General features: G+C 38.1%; 1 protein-coding gene across 1 annotated transcript in view; it reads left to right on the forward strand.

Annotated features, from left to right (window-relative positions):
• The window catches only part of LOC107557259 (laminin subunit gamma-1-like), a 62,611-nt gene that overhangs the window by 28,401 nt on the left and 12,179 nt on the right, over nucleotides 1-22,031 (forward strand). The window contains exons 2-4 of the mRNA XM_016240622.1: nucleotides 16,222-16,526; nucleotides 18,638-18,768; nucleotides 20,578-20,744. Coding sequence (XP_016096108.1) covers nucleotides 16,222-16,526; nucleotides 18,638-18,768; nucleotides 20,578-20,744 — 603 coding nt within the window. The remainder of the gene's footprint in view (nucleotides 1-16,221; nucleotides 16,527-18,637; nucleotides 18,769-20,577; nucleotides 20,745-22,031) is intronic.

Here is a 22,031-nt window from a genome sequence, read left to right on the forward strand (position 1 = left end):
AAATTATTAAATGCCTCAGGGAGACCTTTCTCCTAATTATAGACAGAGTCTGCGTGTTTATGTGTGTGTGAATGTGACCAGATGGAAAGAGATGCATTGCGCAGGCTTGCAGACGCCTGCAGTGTAATTTTACCTTGTTTTGTGTAAGGAACCATCCTCTTATAGTAGATGTAAAAGGAGAGGGGGAAAAAGGAGAAGAAGCAATAAACGGATAATTATGGAGAACGTGTCCAACACACCAAGTGTTTTACACAAACTCTACACTGAAATCTTCTTGCTAGTGTCACCCGTGAAGACCTTTACCGCAGCTGCTCTCGATAAGTTCCACTCAGCAGACACACATTTGAGGCGTATGACCTTGAGCTTTAATGTGAGCAGGTAACTCGGCTATGGTCACGCAAACAGGATGTTTGTCCTTTGCCGCAAGATATTTGTTAACTTCCTTGCTGTTTTGACATGTATATTTTGCATGTTCAACTAGAGATTGGCATGAACACCCAAATACTCCATTACAGCAATGATTGACAATTTTTTTTCCCCCTGCAAAATGATTACACACAAAACAGCTTCTTTTTTTATTATGATTATTAATCTTTTTTTTATTTTGTGATTGGTTACATCATTTTGTGTTTAAATACATTTTAATTTAATAATTTAATTTACATTTTAAATGTCATATAGTCATGGAAATTTCTATAGTCAAGTTAATTTTAGTCATAATTATTTATGGTTATGCACAGTTTTGAAATATTGCTTCAATTGAAATAGTTGTTTATGAGCACAATTTCTATAAATGACTGACATTTTAATATAAGAATGATGAGTTGTTATAGAAAAGTCCAAAATTTGGTATGGTAAATATATTTATCACTAGATAATTCCTTATCTAGTCATCATTAACAACTAAAAAGTTATGAGAAAATCGTGGGAATTTATTGGTCGTAAAGTGTGGGAACCCACAAAATAAGAACATTTAGCATACTAACTGGACTGATAAATCAAAAACTGAGTGCTCAAGTAGACCGATGCCCTCAAAGCCCATCTCTATGCTCATCAGGCATAATTGTTCAGTGACTAAATAGTGACTAGTTGTCTACATATTTTAAGATTTCAGAGATGGCTGATTGACCCCGAAGATGTTTTAACCCAGAGAAGTCGTAAGTTTAGATAAAGGATGTAGTAAATAATATCAGGAATTGTTATTTCTTTGACCTTTCACTTAGGCAGTGATCTCCATCTCTTCTTGAGAAAGCCCTTAAAATATCATGTACCCCGGCACAGGGAGGGTTATTTGAGGAGGAGGGCCGAATGAGGAGCTTGGCAGCACTTCGGTAACCGTTTATGCAGCTGTTGCATGTCCTGCATCCATGTTTAAACATGCATCTTTTTAACAGTGTCCGCTTTTTCCATGCATGAGCTCAAATAGGTTCAAACATCCTCCTCCTGTTTCCCAAGTTCAACTCCTCTAGAAAGGTTCGAGATTTTTGTTGGTTTGGAACGAGGCCGTCGCATGCATTGAAGGCCTGATGTTAATGAACAGTGAAGTGAGTGTTGAGCCGAAGCACCCTGTTGAATAGATGTTGTAAATGTAAAGTTATGAGTGTTACTGAGTTTATCATTAACTCTTCTGTATACATATGCAGACCTGAAAGAATGACATGAGGCGTTTCCTCATTTTGCCCCCATATCCTTTTAGGAATATTCAATACAAGTTGAGCTGAATCAAGCGCATTTGTGGCATAATGTTGATTACCACAAAAATCTATTTAATCTAGTTTGTACCTTTTTTATTATTAGTTTTTATTTTATTTTTTTTATGTTTATTATTTTTGAGCAAAAATCCAGGGTTTAGTGAGTCACTTAATGAAAGTAAACGGGGCCAATTTTTGTAGGATTTAAAAGCAGAACTGTGAACTTTCCTAACTTTAAAAACTTTTTGTCTGGTAAAACTTGTGTATTACGTGAGCTGCAAGGATTTTTTTGTTTGTTTGTTTTTGTGTAAAGTAGGGTTTTGTCATGGCAACAAAGTTGTAAAATTTACAATAACTTTACACAGAAAATCTTAGTAAGTGATTCGTTTTGACAATAAAAATCAACATTAAAATGGCTATACCATTGAAAAAAGTGACGTTTTAGTTGATTATTAGTGTCTCACACTGTAACCTAGAGCCAAGCCTATTAATTTTGTAGTAATCATCAACATTGTCATAAGCTCTGTCAATTGAGCTTAACTTGTATCGAACCCAGAATATTCCTCTAAGTTTGAGATGAAGTGCTTTAAATGATTGCAATTCTGTTTGACTGATCGCCATATTTGCAGGTGACCTTTTAATTGCATTTCATGAGTTCACAGACTGACTGTCATACACACTTTTACTATTTTTAACGCTAGACTGAACAAGCTTCTCCGGCTGTCTAGAACTCAGCAAGCTATCACCATGCATGGAGTTTCAGTGCAAGAAAAGCCCATTGTTATGACTAGTCAACCACAAAAATTTGTCTATGAAAACTGTCTGATGTGGTTCGTAGGAGGCTGTGATGTGCAGCTAATGTGACTGTGCGTCTGCACTGCGGTGTTGTTTAAAATGCATCAATGTCTTGAAGCTTTCACCTTAACGCTTCCCCTTGAGCAAGTGATGACAGCATTCGGTTTCATAGAATAATATTCAAAGTAAACCACGTCTTTAAGGCTTGTTTTTGCTTAATACTGTGCAGTGATTCGTGGGTAAATTTAATTAAACTGATGCTTATCAGTGAAGTCGAACATTTCCTAAAGATGAGGGTTTTTTTGCATGCGCGGCTTTAGTGTGTGCGCTTAGTGTGTGTGTGTGTGTGTGCAGCACAGAAAACAGCGTGCGAGTGCAGAAGTGAGTTCTATTTCGTCTTCTTGCAGTTTAATCTTTTGAAATCACAATAAATGCGCATACAGAAATCGAGAGACAGAATCGAAATGTAATTTTTTAATACAACCCTCTACGCACACCTTGGCAATATAATCGCCATTGGCTAGTAAACTTTTTTGTTTACTCGCCAGACTGATATACTATTTTACACACACACACACACACACGTTTACTTTGCTGTCTAAATGGGGACATTACATAGACTTCGATTGTTTTTATATACAGATAGTTATACACTTTTTAACCTAAACCCGCCCCTAACCCTACCCCTCACAGAAAACTTTCTACATTTTTACAATTTCAAAAGTACAAAAAAAACTTTGTTTACTTTATTTTTATAACAGTTTTACAAATGAGGACATCCACAAATTGAGGTTTTTGACGATTTTGTCAGGTTTTGCTCACTTTTGTGTACAAATTTGTCCCCAAAATATGGTTAAGTAGGTACACACACACACATATGATTCCACCCAATCACCCAAAAATGGAACAGCTTCTTAAATAACTGAATGTGCACTCTTAACTTCAGCCAATCAAGCATTATATTATGATATTATGATAATTAAGCACTATTTAATGATAGAACTAGTGATTAGAACTAAAACTTGGTAACCATAAATTAATGCATATTTGTCATTTTAACTGAACTTAGGACTGGTGGTGGTGTTTAAGATATTGTTGGTCATAGGTAATAGTAATTATTATTAAAAGATACCACTACTACTATCTGCTGGGTTCATGAATATTAATCACGTTGTCAGCGTTCGCTCGAACTGATTTGCTGAAATCAAAACAGGGACGGTAATAGATGAGCGCCAGCCAACAAGAGCTGTTCGTGCATTAGCTCCGCCCACTGCCGAGAAACTGGCATATCTGCTGCTTGTTTTTAAAAGCTGAATAATTCTAAATGACCTCTGTTATTTTGACAGGAAAATACAACAAAGAATGCTTTACATGTAGCGTGTCGATTCAGCATGGTATGCAAGATTCTCGCTCTCTCTCTTTGCATGTGTGAGAAACACAGCGCTATCAGTAAAGCGACGGCAAGGTGTGCGCCTTAACACTAGTTTACGGTACGTCAAATACAGGTGAGCTGCATGCTACATACTGCACATCTGTTGAGTACATGACATGATCCATTGAGTGCATCCAAATAGTATAGATCGCTTGACGGAGAGCGAAACTCTCAAGCGCTCAGTCAGCGTGTTTATCGAGTGAAAATCTGTTGAACGCCTCTCACACACATACTGGCGTGTAAAATCTAAGAATTTATTAGCCAATGGCTAATGTTAGACATTATTTAGTCGCCCAGAGTAAGATTTAGTCGCATATGCCAGTGATTTACTCGCAATGTAGAGGGTTGTAATAAGTAATTTGATTCCTGACCTTCCGCATCTGATCTGATTTCTGAAATTGGAATAGCTTTTCGATTCCCAACCCTCCTACTAAATTATTTCATTCTTGCATGCAAAAAAACCTGTATGGTCACTATGGGGCTATGTAAAATATTTTTTGCAACTTACTAGGTTTATCATTTGTCATTTTTTCCCGATAATGTCGATAATCGTCTGTTACCTGACTGGTGACATTGACATCGCGAAACTTACGAGAGACCGTCGATATTCGATAATATCGTCATGTTGCCCAGCCCTAGGTTTTTGAGGTTTTAATTTATACTGTTGTTATTGTTGTGTGATGAATATGTTCTTTAGATTTGTCAATAATCATTTATCTTAGTCCATTTTACTCTGTAATTGCATATAATTTTCGTTGACAAAAATAACATTTTAGTTGATGATAAAACAAAACAAAGTTACTATTAAAGTTGCATATAAATGCCCTATTAAATCACAGTTGTTCCTTAGCTGGGAACCACCTATTTATATTGACTACTGCTTAGACACTTAGATGCTGCTTAGACCTGTATATTTGTATGTGTCTACATGATGTCACCCTTCATATCAGATATTTCAGTCAGACACTGGAAGTCCCATACTGGTTGACCTCTGTGTACAAAAAACAGAATACAGGATGCGTGATCTATAGCAGTATTGCAAATGTTTGTTGTTTGTCCCTTTTGACTTCTAGGGTGTGCAGTCAGGGTTGGGCCAATTGACCCTGTTTTACTGTGTGTTTGCCCTGGTTTCCCACAGTGTAACACACACTTGTAGCCCCATGTGATCGTAGGTGGCCATCGCTGTCAAAGCTCACAGTAGCTCATTTTGTTTTCCCATCAAGTTCCCCTGTTTGGCTGGAAGAGTGTAAAGCCAATTACTCCTAATTGGTGTGGAAATCTCTTGACTGTAAACAAATTATTTGTTTGATTCGAAATCCCTTGATGTTAAGTAAAGTCTTGAGTTGTGACAAGCTTGATTGATTTTGTAGTCTGGCTTTTTAACCTTTCATTCTCCAGAAGATGCCCTCCTAAGAGATGTTTGGGTTTTGTTGTCCACAGAGCTACACCAACACGCCTTTTTGTGTCAATGCCAGCCATTAGTGATTCTCAAACCAATGGTCCCATGGTCTGTCTGCTCTGTAACGAGTCAGGGGGCCTCAGGCATTAAACTCAATCATTACTTCCCATCCTCCTCTCTGTTTTTCATCCTCCCCCCTTCCTGCCTCCTCCACACTGCCCGGAGAGCCACCCTAGGGGTCCCCGCGCTCCCCTCTGAGCTCTACACTCCCAGAGATCAACACCTGTTGACTTCTCACGAAAGAGCAAGCAAACAGCAGCTCCTGAAAAGTAGGGATGGGTCACGATTTTCGAATATTCGATTAGTTGATTTAATTATAAAATATCAAATAGGTTGTGCGATTATTGTCTTAAAAAATTCCCCATGTTTTCCGTGTTGATGCAGTGGTGACGTGTTCATGTAAGCAGAGGGTGGCTCTGCCAATAACGCACCTAAAAGCTGTCAAAGACAACAGAAGAACACATTGTCTCACGCGCATGCTGTAGACTTGCATGGCATAAAAAAGACTTGCATAGCATATAGGCCTAACAGTTACAGTAACTTGAGACTATGTCAAATAAGAGTTCTGTGTGGACCACAAGCACCCCCGTATGAACTGTATTCAGAAAGGCGTGGAAAACAAATAACGCGTTCTATGGAGCCACTAAAGGGACATGTTTAGCCGCTTTCTAGTGGTATCCTGTTACATTACAGTACATAACATTTCACTTACCACATAAAAAAAGTAAGGAGAGATTACTGATAGGATGATGGCGAATGATTAGCAGATCCTGAGCACCACTGACAAACATCTAATCTTGTCAAATGTGTGATAAGTACTGCCGAGTGCTGCTCCGTATGTGATGATCGTGAATCTCGAAAGTGAAAGTAAAAAAACAAGCGCGCGTTCATACGCGATTTCAATGCCGCATATTAATAGCACCTCCCTGATGCCTGCAGTTTATATACCGTATAATTACCCAACGATATAATTGCGACAGAAGATATTGAAGTTTTGTTTTTCTACCATCTCTTATCTATTCCCTTTAGTGATTCCATTTTTTTAAATGGAAATGTCCTTGCCTTTATGAGCAGTTGATATGCTAATCAACAGACTGTTATGTTATTAAGTGCCGTCATTCGGTTGTGTTTATTATATTAATATGTTTCAGCACGTTACAAACAATAATACCATGGTAAAATTATAACTGTTTGGTTTCTAGGTATTTGTATGAAAACAGTAGTCTAAAAGCATTTAGTATAAATGCACAAATGCTATAGCTTATCACTGTAATTATATTTCATTACATTTAAAACATGTCTACATTAATAATATAATAAAATTTGATATGAATATCTCACATTTTCGACACAATTACATGGTGCAGTTAGTGTTTCTACAGTAAATCCATGGTAAATGAATGGCGATTTGTAGATTGAAGAATAGCCGTCTGACTGTCTTTATATCGAACATTTAATGAACTCTTGTTATCCTTTTGAGGAAAATTCTATCATGATTATTATCATTATTGGTTTATCACCCAGCCTTACTTATCCTATAGAGCAGCTCTGCCAACATAAAGCCAATATGTATCACATTATTTAATTGATATAATATTTATTAAAATGTTAAAATTTTTAGATAGCAACTTAGTGATTTTGTAATCCTATTATGGCGTTTTCTTTAATAAAGAAATGGTTATAAACACGAATAAAAATGAAGTAAACAGTGGGAGATCCTGTGCATCTGCACTCGGGTGCTGGCTTCTCAGCGATGTCAAAATAAAAGTCGTAATTACGATATTTACTGGCCAAACAGAGAAAAAAAAAACTCAGCAGATGCAATCATTTTAAAGTACTGCTGAACACTAATAATGACTAGACACACAATTTGCGCTCCATTCTCCAAACTTTTTCATTATCAGTTCAGATGCTCTCTGATTGATTTCATAATGGGCTCTCAGCCCGACTGTATTTTACCGCATTCCTCAGATTCCTTTATTGTAATGCAATGCATGCCACCCTCCTTCACTCCACCCACCTGCTGAAAAATCAGTAGTATAAAATGGTCAGTTCCAGTACTGATTGCTGATTGGTTTCTATGTACATTCTCTCTCCCTTCCTCACAAACTCATTCTATCACCGTTTTCTCCATATGAACTGTCATGGGTAACAGAAAGGGGGAGGTGTCTGTGTTACTTGGGATGTAGGTTAAATTGAGCCTACCTGTTGCTGGGAAGCCAAGTTTTTACGTGTCTAATGTGCAAAGGTTTTTCTGAAGTCTTGGAATTTACTTAAAGTTCACTGGTTAGAAATAAATGTTAGATCAACAAGTGTTAGAGTTCTCAAATAAGTGTGGTTATTTAACAGGGTCATATGATGTTGCTAAAAAGAACATTATTTTGTGTATTTGGTGTAATGAAATGTGTTTATGCAGTTTAAGGTTAAAAAAACACATTATTTTCCACATACTGTACATTATTGTTTCTCCTCTATGCCCCGCCTTTCTGAAACGCGTCAATTTTTACAAAGCCCATCGGGCCGAAAAGCGAGGTGTGCTCTGATTGGCCAGCTATCCAGTGCGTTGTGATTGGCTGAATACTTCAAGCGTGTGATGGAAATGTTACGCCCCTTGCCATATGATGCCGTGTCCCGGTGCGACGAGACCCATTACAAACGAGGCATTTGTTGCATCCAGTGGGGACATAATTATGGATTATAATTTTTTACGCGTTGCATTGCATCGTGCTGCGTAAACATAAAACCATGTCTGCATTTGTGATTGGAGAAATGACAAACAAGCGCTAATCTACACTGCTCAAAACTTGCGTTTGAATCATCAGTGGCAAATTCTTTAAATATGAAAACGTACTTGCAGTCTGTGAGTCAGAACAGCCGGTGTTGTAGGCTACTCTCCCAGGATCAGGAAACAAAAATGCGCTGCACACATCTGAATATTTGGTTTGAACTGTTCTGGAACAGTGTTGTAAATACAACTTAACCACTGATTTCTAGTCGTGTCCTCTTTTGGAAGGCCAAACAAAGTATTTTCACTTTCGCAACAAAACACACAGCATCTTCACAACATGGCGGCGGCGGTGGCACCAACAATAAAGTTACGCCGCCTTTCTTTGCGTGAACATTTGGGCGGTGTTATGCAAATCTTCCCACACAGTGACATAGACATGTGGGGTGTGTTTAAACGAGGCGTTTTAGGAGGGCGTGGACCAGTCTTAACTTTTATAAAGAATATCTCTTTGGGTTTGAGATTTTAGTCTTTGCAACTTTAGGGATCTTTTCACGAACAGCTTGTAACACTTCAAAGAGAAAGGAAAACTTGAAATTAGACTAGAGATCCCACTAGAGGTCATATAATTTGTCAGTTCGGAAATCAGATTTTCTACAGAGAGTTGTTACCTCCATTGCCAGTAAATAAGGCTTGAAAGCCTGTAAAAAATGTAGAATATTGTTTCTTTGCCCTTTTGGTTGATTTGTGAGACGGGCGTAACAATTGATAAGTTTGCAAAGGTTATATGGACATGGAACAGTGTCACAAAATACATTTTAAAGGCTTAAAGTATTTTTTTTTATCCAATTAAATTTTTAAAATGTACATTTAAAATGTTAGACACCTTAATTATTAAAAATAATTAATTCTTTTCACCTCTGTGAAATGTGTTTCAAGACGTGTGTGAACTTTCTGTACAGTTTGTGGCGTCCAGGCTGATGGTGTGTGTTGTGGGAGTGTGGACACTAACAGATGTTCGACATATCTCACAGCAGGCCGATGGGCAGATGGTGAAAAGTTATGTACAGGAAAAAAACTGTCATGCCCGCACGTTTAAAAAGTCAAAGCCATCATTGTTCATCCCACCACGGAAGAATGCAGTGAGGTCATGAGAGGAAGTCTAATTGGACTGTAGCTTTGGGCTGAGGCTTTCCCTCCGGACAGGCCCCCACTCATGTACTCACACAGCACCCCCTAATCCTTCTAGTTCCCACTCTAGGGTCTCCCGCTCTCTTTCTCTCTCTTTCTCTCTTTCTTGGGCACCTCAGGCTATGTTTGAGAGGTTTGGAAGAATGCTGAAGGAATGCAGAGAGAGGTCCAAGCTTACGGTTACCTCACCCTACAGAACTGTCTTTCTCCTTGAACAGGTAGAAGTAGAAATAGTCATTGTTTTTTTAAAAGCTGGATATGATTTTTTGTTTTGTTTTCAGCAAATCTGGGTTCTTTATTATTATTATTATTATTATTATTACATTTTAAATTATTTTTTTATTTACTTATTTTTGTTGAGTAAAAAATTAATACTGTTCCAGAAAAAATTTTATTTGATATGAATGTTGTGCAATGGTCATAATGACAGAGGACTGTTGTGAACTGTCCAACTCCTTCCTTCAGCCCCACCAAAAGAGGCAGGCCTGAACATACAGGGTGTAACTCAAATCCAATTTCTGTTCTCGTGGGGAATGTCAAAAACAGAGCAAATGGTTTTTCCGCACCATAAATTTATCTCTATAAAAATGTCCACCACATGACATTTCAGTATGGCTTCTAATCAATTTAGCCATGATTATAAACATTCACACAGCGGTAAACTCACAACAGTAAAGCTTTCAGAGTTGTTTAGATAACGCAACCACTTATTCAGAGTTTTACTCCGTCTTGTAAACAGCTTTGTGAATTACTGTCGTCCCCTGCAAGCCAGTCAGCCTGGGGCCCGAGACTCCATTTGCTGCTTTGTTGAATGAATGCATCTTTCTTTTGTTTTAACAGGGCTGTAGCTCAATTGTCGTAGGTCTTTATCACCTCAAACATCTCCAATAGGGCTTGAAGGTAAGCTGAAAGGTGTGAATTCATAGCGTGGCCTTTGGCAAAGTACTCCACCTTTTTTGTTTTATTTTTTATTTAATTTTTTTCCCCCCAAACCCAGGGATGTCAATCCTGAATGGAATCCCTGATTGCAAAGATCTGGATCTCACCTTTGAAACTTATGAATGGGCAGAACTCCCCCCACACAATGAGACCTGCGCATTAGTGTTTCGTTTGTGATTCGTGGTTATTTGGTGTTTGTTTTAAGAGGATTTAATTGGGGCCATGTGACAGTTGCATACCAACAAGACTGACCATGTTAATGTGATGTGATTTTCAGAGCCGGGCCTCTTGGCAGTGCCTCCTTTTGAAAGGAGTCTAGTCAACGGCCTCTCCATTTCAAAAGGCTTTTCAGTTTAGTAATTTCCCCCATAAAACTTGGATTTACCTTCGGCACACAAATTAAATGCGGTTGACACTTTTAAGGGCTAAATCTTTTGCCCTCCGCCTTGCCAAGCAAGCACGCACAAGTCCTTTGAGAACAAGCCCCTCTTCTTCATTAGACAGGCATTCCTAACAAAGATATTGTTTTAGTTTTTGTGTTTTCTTTACACTCTAATCAGAGGCTGGCCACCGTGTTTAAGGAGGCACTACTAAGCAGCCATTGAAAACTCTAATGGGAGTGAAAACTCAAGGATGCAGAGTATCTCCTGACAGATTTTTTTTTTTTTTACCCTCAGTTCCTGAATTTAGTCTTTCTCTCAGGGCCAATGTGTTCCCATCTCAAGGCTCTACCCCCCCCCCCCCCCCCCCCCCCCCCCCCTCTCCGTTCACTCTCTCTCCTCACGCCTGGTTTAAAGTGGATTTATGGTGGTCTTTTTAGACAGCTGCTGCCTTTCTTCACTCATTTTTCAGTGTTGGGCTCGTTCTGAAATGTTATGATATATAGCGCCACAAGCACAATGCGCATTTGTGTGTGGTGCTGGTTTAAAATTCAAGACGTAGCTCTAAAACATAAAGAATGTGATTCAGCTTGGACTTTAGAAGGATGTTTAGAAGGACAGAATGTTGAACAAAGTTGATTTATTCCAAGGGGAGGGAGTTGCAGTTTTGCAGCAGCTGAAATGCTTTAACGCTGTGAGAAGTAAAAATTTAAATGCAAGGGTAGTTACATTAAATATTATGTTAAACGTTTAAAGTTTGGTTGCATTTATTTGATCAACAATAGAGTAAAAACAGTAATATTGTGAAATAATTTTACAAGTGTTTTTACAACTGTTTTCTGTTTTAATACATTTTAAAATGTAATTTATTCCTGTCTTGACAAAGTTGAATTTTCAGCAGCCATTACTCAAGTCTTCAATGTCACACAATCCTTCAGAAATCATTCTAATATGCCGTTTTGCTGCTGAATATTTTTTGTAGAAATCATGATTACTTTTTTTCAGGATTCTTTGATGAATAGATTTCTTTTTTGTAACAATGTAAAAGTCTTTAATGCCACTTCTGATCAATTTGATGTATCCTTGCTGAATAGACGTAGAAATTTCCTGAAGCTTACTGAATAGAATGAAATGGTGGGTTAGCAAGGCCTGTGTTTTTATGGTTTACACACAAGCCTCAGCATGTTGCCTGAGCCCTTCTCTCATCTTTCATAATGACCAGTTAAGCCAGACTGAACCGCACAGTGCTGTTTCATGAACTTAATGCCATACATTTATATCTTCCCTTTTATAATGCCAGTAAAGTCTTTTGCACCAAGACCCATGATCTTTTGATGACTGATGCAGGTGATGAGAATGACATTGAGTTCTGAACCGTACAGTATGTTTTTAATAGCACAATGACCTCTTATCACAAAAAACCATGGTAAATGCTTCATGATATAATGTGGCTTAATGTATTTTTCTTTTACTCATCCTTGCACCTCATTATGTAGTTGTTTATGGCAGCAGTTTTTGCTCAACCAAGATGAATCTCTCATGTGTGCCTTTCATTGTTTGATTTAGTGTCAAGTTTCATCAAATATGTCCCCCCCCATGGTCTTGGATGTTATCGTCTGTGTTTTATCTCTTTCTCTTAGTGTTTCTATCCTGTCCCCTTGTTTTTGATCATTTACAGATGTTCCCTCTATCTCTCTTTCAATCTCTCTTGCGGTCTGCTTGACCCCCTTCCACACTTGGCATCACTATATGCGGAAGCACATTCCAGTCAGTTCAACCCCCCCCCCTCCCGCTTCGACGACTGCTGTCCTTGTCACACAGTCTCAGTTCTGATTACAGGTATGAGACATAGATTGGGATATGGTCTTGGATGTTATCGTCTGTGTTTTATCTCTTTCTCTTAGTGTTTCTATCCTGTCCCCTTGTTTTTGATCATTTACAGATGTTCCCTCTATCTCTCTTTCAATCTCTCTTGCGGTCTGCTTGACCCCCTTCCACACTTGGCATCACTATATGCGGAAGCACATTCCAGTCAGTTCAACCACCCCCCCTCCCGCTTCGACGACTGCTGTCCTTGTCACACAGTCTCAGTTCTGATTACAGGTATGAGACATAGATTGGGATCACAAGAACATCAGGTTTCCATTTTTTTAAACCTGGCTGCATATGTCTTATTAGGATTTTTTTTCTTCCTTTGCTCTAAATAAAACCCACATTGTATCACCTTTGCTGCAGTGATATAACTGTAAATGTAATGCATTTTACTGTTATTATCCTTCTGCCTCATTGTTTGGAGATGTTTGAAACAGTCCATCACAATAATTCTCTTATTCCAGTATGTAGACCCTGAAATCATGGCCTTTCAGTCTCCAGTGGCTTGGTGACAAAGATGAGATGTCATCAAGTGTAAGTTCAAAGACCGTCCAGTGCAGCGTCCCCCACAGGGCCTGACCCTTTCCTCTTTATGAGTGCCCTGGCTTCAGTCATGCTTTTGAGCTCCAGCACTGCTCCAGTGAGCACTATGAGTCAGTGCTCAAGTGCTCTTTGTCTGTCCTTCTGAAGCGCATTGGCTACGTGAAGGAGCTTTTTTGTTTTCCTCTCAGCCAGCTTCTGGCTCATTTCTTCACGGCTTTGCCAAAAGATTTGGTTCGTCTTGTTTTGCAATGATGCCGGGGAGACTTCAGAGGTGAGGCATCAATGATGGCACTGTTTGCCGTGACGCCAGCGCAGTCAGTAAAGTATATGTATGACTCACATGTGAATGCTTTAAGGCATTGCATTGTTTTCGAGTTAGGTTTTAAAAGTCATCCTGCTGTTGTCGGATCCATGGAGTAGCAGTGCCATATGTGGATGCGTTTAGTTGTGAGGAGGACTTGAATGGGAAATGGTCCTATTTAGGCCCAATGTTCTTGCAATTGTTCCCAGTCTTTGTTTCATTGCGCCTGACCTGCAGTCAATTACGATTTGATCAAGAGACAAATTAATGTAAAATCATGGCTTGAAAACATCTGGATAAGGGTTATGATTAAGAGTAAGCTGTCCAGCAAGAGAGGAGCAGAATTTGAAAGGGCCATAAGAAATATGGCATGTATTGGATAAAACTCTTGCTGGAACATACCTTTGACTCGCTGTCTGAATTTGTATCTGGGAATTTTCCCATGTGCATGCATGGGAATATTGTCTTATTTCATGAGTGTGACCGTCATCATTTTCACTCTTTTGCAAGAGCCAGTGCAGTGATTTTGTAAAAGCCAATGCAGTCTTGTTTTGTTGTTTCTGGTCACTCTTAAAATGAGGGTTCACCAAAACATTCAAAATCTGTCATTTACTCACCCTCATGTTCTAAATCTATTTAACTTTAGTTATGTAGAACACAAAAGATGTTTTTGCCCATACAATGGGGTCCAAACCAATTGCCATTGTATGGACAAAAATATATTTATACTAAATATATTTTGTGTTCCACATAAGAAAAGGTCATACAGGTTTGGAACAACGTGGTTGTGTAAATGATGACAGAGCGTTCATTTTTTGAAGCTCTTTTTTGTTGTATCTGTAGAGGAAGTGCAAGTTCACTCAAAAATTGGGGTGAGCAGTAGCTCATTAGCATTTAAAGAGACATGCACTGAAAAGATCGCTGTGAACAGAGCAGTTTTTGACAAGGTAAAAAGGGTGTCGTTTTACACCACCATTGAAGAATTTTATCCAAAGTATGTTGCAGACATTTCATGAAGACCCTAAAGAATCATACTAACTTGTGGAAAATGGGCATCCGATGTCCCCTTTCATACTTTTTGGATCATGACAGCTAGCTATTTTTTGGTGAATGAACCTTTTGAAGTCTTTGATTCACCTTTTGAGTCATTGTCAACTTTTGTTAAGCACTACGTGAGGTATTTTCAACTCATTCACTGACAGAAAAGCAGAAAGCTTACGCCCTATTGTAAAAATCTCTCTCACTTCTGTTGAACTTTGACCTTGACAGCATGATGTGTGCATGGGGCTCCTAAAAGTCAGCAAGTTCATTTTCATGTTAACAGCCTTAATACCCTTAGAGACTGCTGCAAGGTATGAGTCTCTTAGTCATTGCTTAAAATCAGTCCCTGCTTTAGCTGCAGTTTAACTTTTTGATGCAATCTCTGTGTATTTACTTAACACACATTGTCCCTAGTTTTTGCGGATTTGTTTGGAGAGCAAATTCTTTGCTAAAGCAAACATTGGCCCCCCTGTGGCCCTGTTAAAAGATGGTGTCATTTTCTTCACACTAAACAAATTGTCTCTCCATACCATTTCCATTTGGCCCCGATTGCAGTTTCTCCCAAACACACATAGCTTGCTCAGACATGCAAAAATATGTTTTTACACGCTCCATATAATTGCTGGAAGACCTCGCAAAGCTGCTGAAATCCAGACTAGCACAAAAAACTACGCTTCTTGTAAAAAAAAAGTGTGAGATTATGCTCGTCTTTTTACAAGACAATGTTTTATTGCATGTTATGCGTTAAATAGTGAAAAGAAGGATTTCAGGCTGGTTGATGATGAAATGATTACAATTGTGGCAGAGAGATAAAAAGAGAGTTTAAAAGAAGAGATTAAAAAAAACAAGTTTAAAACAAGTGCCAAGTTCTGAAACTGAAGGGTAGTGTATGTGGTGTAACAGTCAAATAAAACTTTTTTTTTTAAATTTTGAATACGTTATTTTTAAAAATGATCTTTAAAGTGTTTTTAAGCTAAAAAAAATAATCAATTAAAAACCTGCTCATCATAGAAGTAGTGCATTCAAGTCATTGTAATTATACATTTAATTGTACTTTGAATAAATACACCAAAAATATTATGTCACAATCATTTGAAAATTGGGACGTCCCCCTCATATTTCTAAGGTGGTTACAGCCCTAATTATTTTAGCAGCTAGAGGGAAAAAATGAGCAGAACAATGGAAATTTGAGGGCACAGATTTGCAGATCTTATCAGACAGGAAGGAGCTCTTAGGCATTTTCAGTGGAACAAGGTTATGTTTGCAAGGCGTTATGCCAGCTGTGTATAATATCAGGCTTTTCTGCTTAACATTGATCCCTTTTTCAGTGCAATCTTTCAGAGATGTGTGTATGTTTGGCACCTGCAGTGCTGACTTAGTGTCTTATCCAGTCCTTGAATCCAGCTCTATCTGCTAGTGGGCCGTACCGAAGCACAGATTATTTAGAAAAGAAAGTGTATGGTATCCAGTCATCTTCCGCTTTATCTGAACTCTGTTTAGTTTGCAGACACTACTAACAGTCTATCTGTGTGATATCTGCCTTGCATTCTCTGTACATTATAGAGCACATATCACTAATCTCACTTCTGTGTTTACCTAAATATATGCTGGATATCCTCACTCTACCTGATCATATGTTTATCTGTAACTTTCCCATGCAATGCGTGCCGACTCTGCACCCCAACTATTTAAAATTGGTTGCATTCTCCATTTAAATATTAGGACTTGTTAGGATCCGTCCATCTCCGTTTTGCTTTATGGTGTTAAATTTGAGTGTTTTTAATGTGTTTTGAAGGAATGAAGATTAAACTGCAGTATTCAGTGCCTTATATTGCCTTCTCTCTTCTTCTAGGCAAGGCTTTCGACATCACCTATGTGCGTCTGAAGTTTCACACCAGTCGTCCTGAGAGCTTTACCATCTACAAGCGCACTAGTGAAGACGGACCCTGGATTCCCTACCAGTACTACAGCGGCTCCTGCGAGAAGACCTACAGCAAGATCAACCGCGTCTTCATTCGCACTGGTGAGGACGAGCAGCAGACTCTGTGCACAGATGAGTTTAGCGACATCTCTCCACTCACCGGAGGAAATGTAGCCTTCTCCACACTCGAGGGCCGACCCAGCGCATATAATTTCGACAACAGCCCTGTACTGCAGGTAAACGAGTCTCCTGTCTTTTTTTTTTTTTTTATCTCTCACTCACCCTCCCTTGATTGCTCGAACTCATTCATGAAGTCAAAAGCGTTCACATCAGTCACAGTCTCAGACATTACAAAGTCATTAGTGGGAATCGAAAACTGAGTTTCCTGATGTGTGGTTGTGTTGTAATATGTGATTGCAGCCAAGTTACTTTTCCAAGTTTTTTCTGTCCAGATTGAGTAACATCCCACAGCCTCAAACAAACAGCTCGTCATTTAGAAGTGTTTGCATGTGAGAGATATTAGTATTTGCAAAATATAACAAAACGTCACATTTCCATTTACTGTATTCTGGAAAAAAGTTGCTATCGTAACTGCAGTAGCAGAAAATAATAAAAGTGATCAAATTGAGAAAGTAATAGTAAAATAGTAGTAGAATTGGCACATTGAGTTTGTTTAGGCCCAATCCCAATTCTATTTTATACCCCGAAACTTGTCAACGCTGCCCCATGACTTTTATTAATAACAGTTTAAATACTGAATCGATACATTATATTTTCCAGCAACGAGAGGATAAAATCGCTGTTTTATTTATTTATTTTTTTTAAGTAAACTCACTCTAAAAAGAGAAACGCACAGACGCGCATACACGCAACTTTCATCTCTCTCTCTCTCTCTCTCAAAAAATCTTAGTTTGAAGGGCTGTCTGGCCCTTCCCCTACCCCTACCCCTCTAACCAAAAGAGAATCGAGACACCCCTACCCCTTCACGTGAACGCGCGAAACGGAGGGGTAGGGGAAAGGGGAAGGGCTAAGGGGTAGAATTGGGATTGGGCCTTAGTTTCAATTTAGTAATGTAGTAAATAGGGCTGTGTATCACCAGCAAAGTCACGATACGATACGTATCATGATACATGACTGCACTGAATTTCACCTCAGCAGAATTTAGTAAAACAGCTGTTTATTAAACACTGCATACTATAATGCCATTTCTAACTATTGGCAGAGCAGGCAGCTGACCTCTGCATTATGAAGGGCCTCCATAACTGTACCACAGTACAATATAGGTAATTGCATATGTTTCGTGTTTACATTGTGCACTCCCCACCAGGTACAATATTCTATTGTTTACATCTTGTTTTTAAGCCCAAAATTATAATGTACTCGTTCTAATAAATTTATATTGTAATGTACTCATTCTAATATATAAAAAAAATCATATTTACATTGTTAGTAGGTTATCATTGCACAAATTAACACACTCTCTACGTTTAAAAAAAATATATGAAGTAGTGCAAACATTTTACATGCTATATTCAGACTCTACTAAGACCATCCTTGCAGATTTAGAGTCTAAATGATCTTTTTATCATTTTAGTTCTGAGTAACTTTTGCTTTTAATCACGAGTTACGTGATGTGAAGCTGTTTTTGCTCAGATGGCAGATTTATTTCTGCAATTCGTCCAAATATGAAGTTCAAGAAAATAGTCTGATGACAGAGCTTTTATTTTAAGTGTGTAGTGCTGTAATGTATTTTTAAATCTTTTAAAAATGTATTATTATAAAATATATATTATGTATTTATTTTAATAGTAATTTAGCAACACTATAAATATGGAACATTTTACTTTAAGTTACAGCTAAAATTATGCTACAGATAAAATAATGTTATGAAAAATAAAATTGAGAGTAATAGTGACACAAAATTACTCACACCTTGACAGTACATTTGGATTATACTGCCCATCCCTAAACTATAGTATAGCGTTGATCATTAGTGCTAATCCTCATATTTCATTGTGATAAATCTGTGTTTATGTAACATGTTCCTTCTTCCCATGAAACCTTTCTGCAGACATTACAGTGCCTCAACGTGACTCCGGCAGGTTTTATTTAGATTAGAGGCCTGCGGATGTATTTTCTTTCGACATCTGCACACAGAACAGATGGGAAGAATTCTTCCCTGCTAAAACCTCTCTAATAACTATTCCAAAAAAATGAAAACAAAATTGTTACATGCTCATCTATGACTGGGCTTTCTCTATCTACATTCTTGCTTTTGTTGTCTCATTTTGTTTTATTATTTTTTTTTTTTAAATGCCTAATTTGCAATTATGTTTCTCTCTATCAGGATTGGGTGACTGCCACAGACATCAGAGTGACCCTGAACAGATTAAACACTTTCGGAGATGAAGTTTTCAACGATCCCAAAGTTCTCAAATCCTACTACTACGCGATCTCTGACTTCGCTGTGGGAGGAAGGTACGTTTTCACTCCGTTGCTTCGCTCTCCAGTGTTAATGTTTCAATATATAGTTTAATGGTGCATTCACATATCTTCCTTGTATTCAGACCATGGATATCAACAGCTCCATCTGGAATGCTGGACATGTGACCCGAAATATGAGGGTTTTTTTCAGTGTGCAGACAAAAGAAAAGAAACACCGCTTTGAAAGATTAGATCGTTGCAGTGTGAGCTTTCACGCTTTGAGCGAAATAAGTTGATTGGGATGCATTGCTTCATTTTAAAATCTTTCTGCATGGAAAAACTCACTCTCTGTGAGAGCAAGCCTCTGGTTAATAGATAATAGCACAATAATTCCTTGTTTTAAACCATTTTGTTCAATTGTATATGCAAAAAAGAACCAAAACAATGAAATCCTATGTAATTATCTTAACTCTAGGTACAACAATGTCAGAATTACCTCTTTACTTCCTATCTGTAGAATCTATAAACTCTTGACGGTGAGCTTTAGAGATGAAGGACATGCTGAAGAAGCCCATATGTCGAGCAAGTGTGAAACATCTCTAGATGCACCATTGCATGTCTTCTCACCTTAATCTGTTTGAAATGTGAAGCAGATTTCCATTACACAGCACACATTCCCTACATTCCTGCCTGGTAGTGCTGGATTACAGAGCGCAGTGGAACTGGAAGGAGGCGGGCAGAGAGTCTGGAAAGGAAAGGGAACAAGGTTGAGGCTGAAGGGAATCATTTACACCTGCTGCCTTATGGCCTATGGACATCTGTCCAGCAGACACATCAGCGCTTACGGACAGCCGTATGTTCCTCAAGTGATCTGATCACCAGAAACGTAGCATTCTGGGAGTTTTATTGTATCCGTGATAAATATATATTAGGATTAGGGAAGAATGCACGTCTGATGAATGCACATTCTCCACCAAGTTGTTATTCCTCACGTCACCTTTTCCATGAGGCTTTGCCAAGGATCACCTGAAACAATGTGCAAGAGGTGGCTTTAGCTGCACAAACCCTCTCTTGTTCTGGCTTTTTCAATGCATATCTCAGAATTTATGCTGTATATACATTTCAATTTTAGTTTGCCACCTTAATGGATAAAAAAAAAGCCAAGCAGTCTTGTACATGTATGTGTGCATTTTGGAAATACATTATAAATAATGTATTTATTTTAGTAATATATAATTACATATACATAATGTTTAAAACATTACATTAAAATATTATGGAACTATCAGGGTCAAACTGTTCTATTCTGTTGCAAATCTATTCAATTCTTCAGCCCAAAAGGCGGGCGCACATTGGACACTAAGCGCAGCACTGCTTCTTGGATAATTCACAGGTATCGCACATCAGACGCGTCACGTTCAGTTCAAGACAGTAGTCCAAAACAGTTAATCTAATCACCAAACAGGCAAAAGTTCACTTCAAGAATGAAAGTTTGAAAAAACGGAACAAACAGAAAGAGAATGTTTAAATACATTTCCAGCTTCAGAAAACTGTCGGTTTAAAACCACTGCATACTATAGTAGTTTTGTACTGTACTACTGCATAATCTTGCCTGCTGTATCAAAGGGTGGGCAGGATAAAGACACCGACATCAGCTACTCAATCTCAAAACAAAGGTGCAGTGACGTTTCAGTGATAGGCTCAACATACATTGTCAGAGCTCTGTGTTTGAACAGCTTTGCGGCACATTTGTTTTACGCACAACAATGGCAGGATGTGTACACATACAGTAAGTGTGCCCTATCATTGTGTGGTGGCCCTTTTGCACCTGACCGGTCTGTTACATTCCCCCTCCCCATCCAGGTGCAAGTGTAACGGCCATGCCAGCGAGTGTGTGAAGAACGAGCGCAGCAAGCTGGTGTGTAACTGCAAACACAACACAGAGGGACCAGATTGCAACGTGTGCAAGCCCTTCTACAATGACCGTCCCTGGAGGAGAGCCACCGCTGACAACGCCAACGAGTGTCTGCGTAAGTTTGGTCTTCAGTGTTTAGTTGACTCTTCCTCGAAGAAAGACTAATTCTTTCACTGGTTTTCCAGTGGAAAAATTTTAATTGTGATCATTTACTCACCATCATATCATTCCAAAGCTGTATAAATAAAACTTACCCTTTTTTATACTGCCAAGCTCTAATTCTTCAAGTATATCATGCCCTTGTATCTTGTACCTTGTAACAGATTTGTGCACTATATTACAAATAAGTGCGTGTATATACACTATCATTTAAAAATGTGGGATTTGTACAGTTTTTAAAATAAATTATTACATTTAATTAGCAAGTATGCATTAAATTAATCAAAAATCAACAGTAAAGACATTTATAATGTTAGAAAAAAAAATCTAAATTTAAAATAAATGCTGGTATTTTCAACTTTCTATTAAAAATTTATTTTTTTCACCATTTCCTCAAAAATATTAAGCAGCACAACCTGTTTTCATTTGATGATAATTAGAAATATTTCTTGAGCACCAAGAATCTAAGACCGGAGCAATGTCTGCTGAAAATTAAAGGGATAGTTTACCCCAAAATTAAAATTATGTCATTAATTACTCATTAACCCTCATGTTGTTCAAATCCCATGACTCTCGTTCATCCTCAGAACACAATTGAAGATGTTTTAAATGAAATCCGAGAGGTTTCTGTTAAAATGTTAAATTGTTCAAATGTTGTTCACTGCTATTTTTCTACCAGAGCTCTCAAATCTCAGTTACACTTATTAAATTACATTTTTTTGTTTTTAGATGCGTTACACCAGCGTTGTTGTCATTAACACACCATTAGTCCTCTCCTCACAAGTCATGTGACTAATTCAGCTATTTTGAAAAAAATAAATAAATACGAGCGCCAGTGAGATTCTGTTCCTCAAAGTTTATGTATATATTTAGAAGACTCAGGCATTAGTGCACAAGTCAAATGAAGCACTTTTAAGATATATTTGTCCTATTGGGAGCTAGCATAGAAATCTATTTATTTTACATGTATGGAAAACAAAAGCTCAAATCCTGTCTAAGATCATTTCTGCCGCCTTTTGTATTTCAGGGGGGGAAAAAATTAATTTAGTAGAGCAGGGTTGAAAAGACATGGGGTAGTAAATAAGTAAACAAAATCTTTCCCATTTTGGGGGGGGAAACTATTTTTTTAATGTCCTCTCAGCATTCAGTGGAATAAGTAGGAAGATTAAAAATCCCACCTATTTGACCTCCGTCATGAGTACATGGAGAACTGCAGTCTTTCCGCACAGACTTACCTCCTCCA

This window comes from Sinocyclocheilus grahami, unplaced genomic scaffold, assembly GCF_001515645.1.
Source record: "Sinocyclocheilus grahami isolate Dianchi unplaced genomic scaffold, SAMN03320097.WGS_v1.1 scaffold21.1, whole genome shotgun sequence".
In the NCBI taxonomy this organism is placed as follows: Eukaryota; Metazoa; Chordata; class Actinopteri; order Cypriniformes; family Cyprinidae; genus Sinocyclocheilus; species Sinocyclocheilus grahami.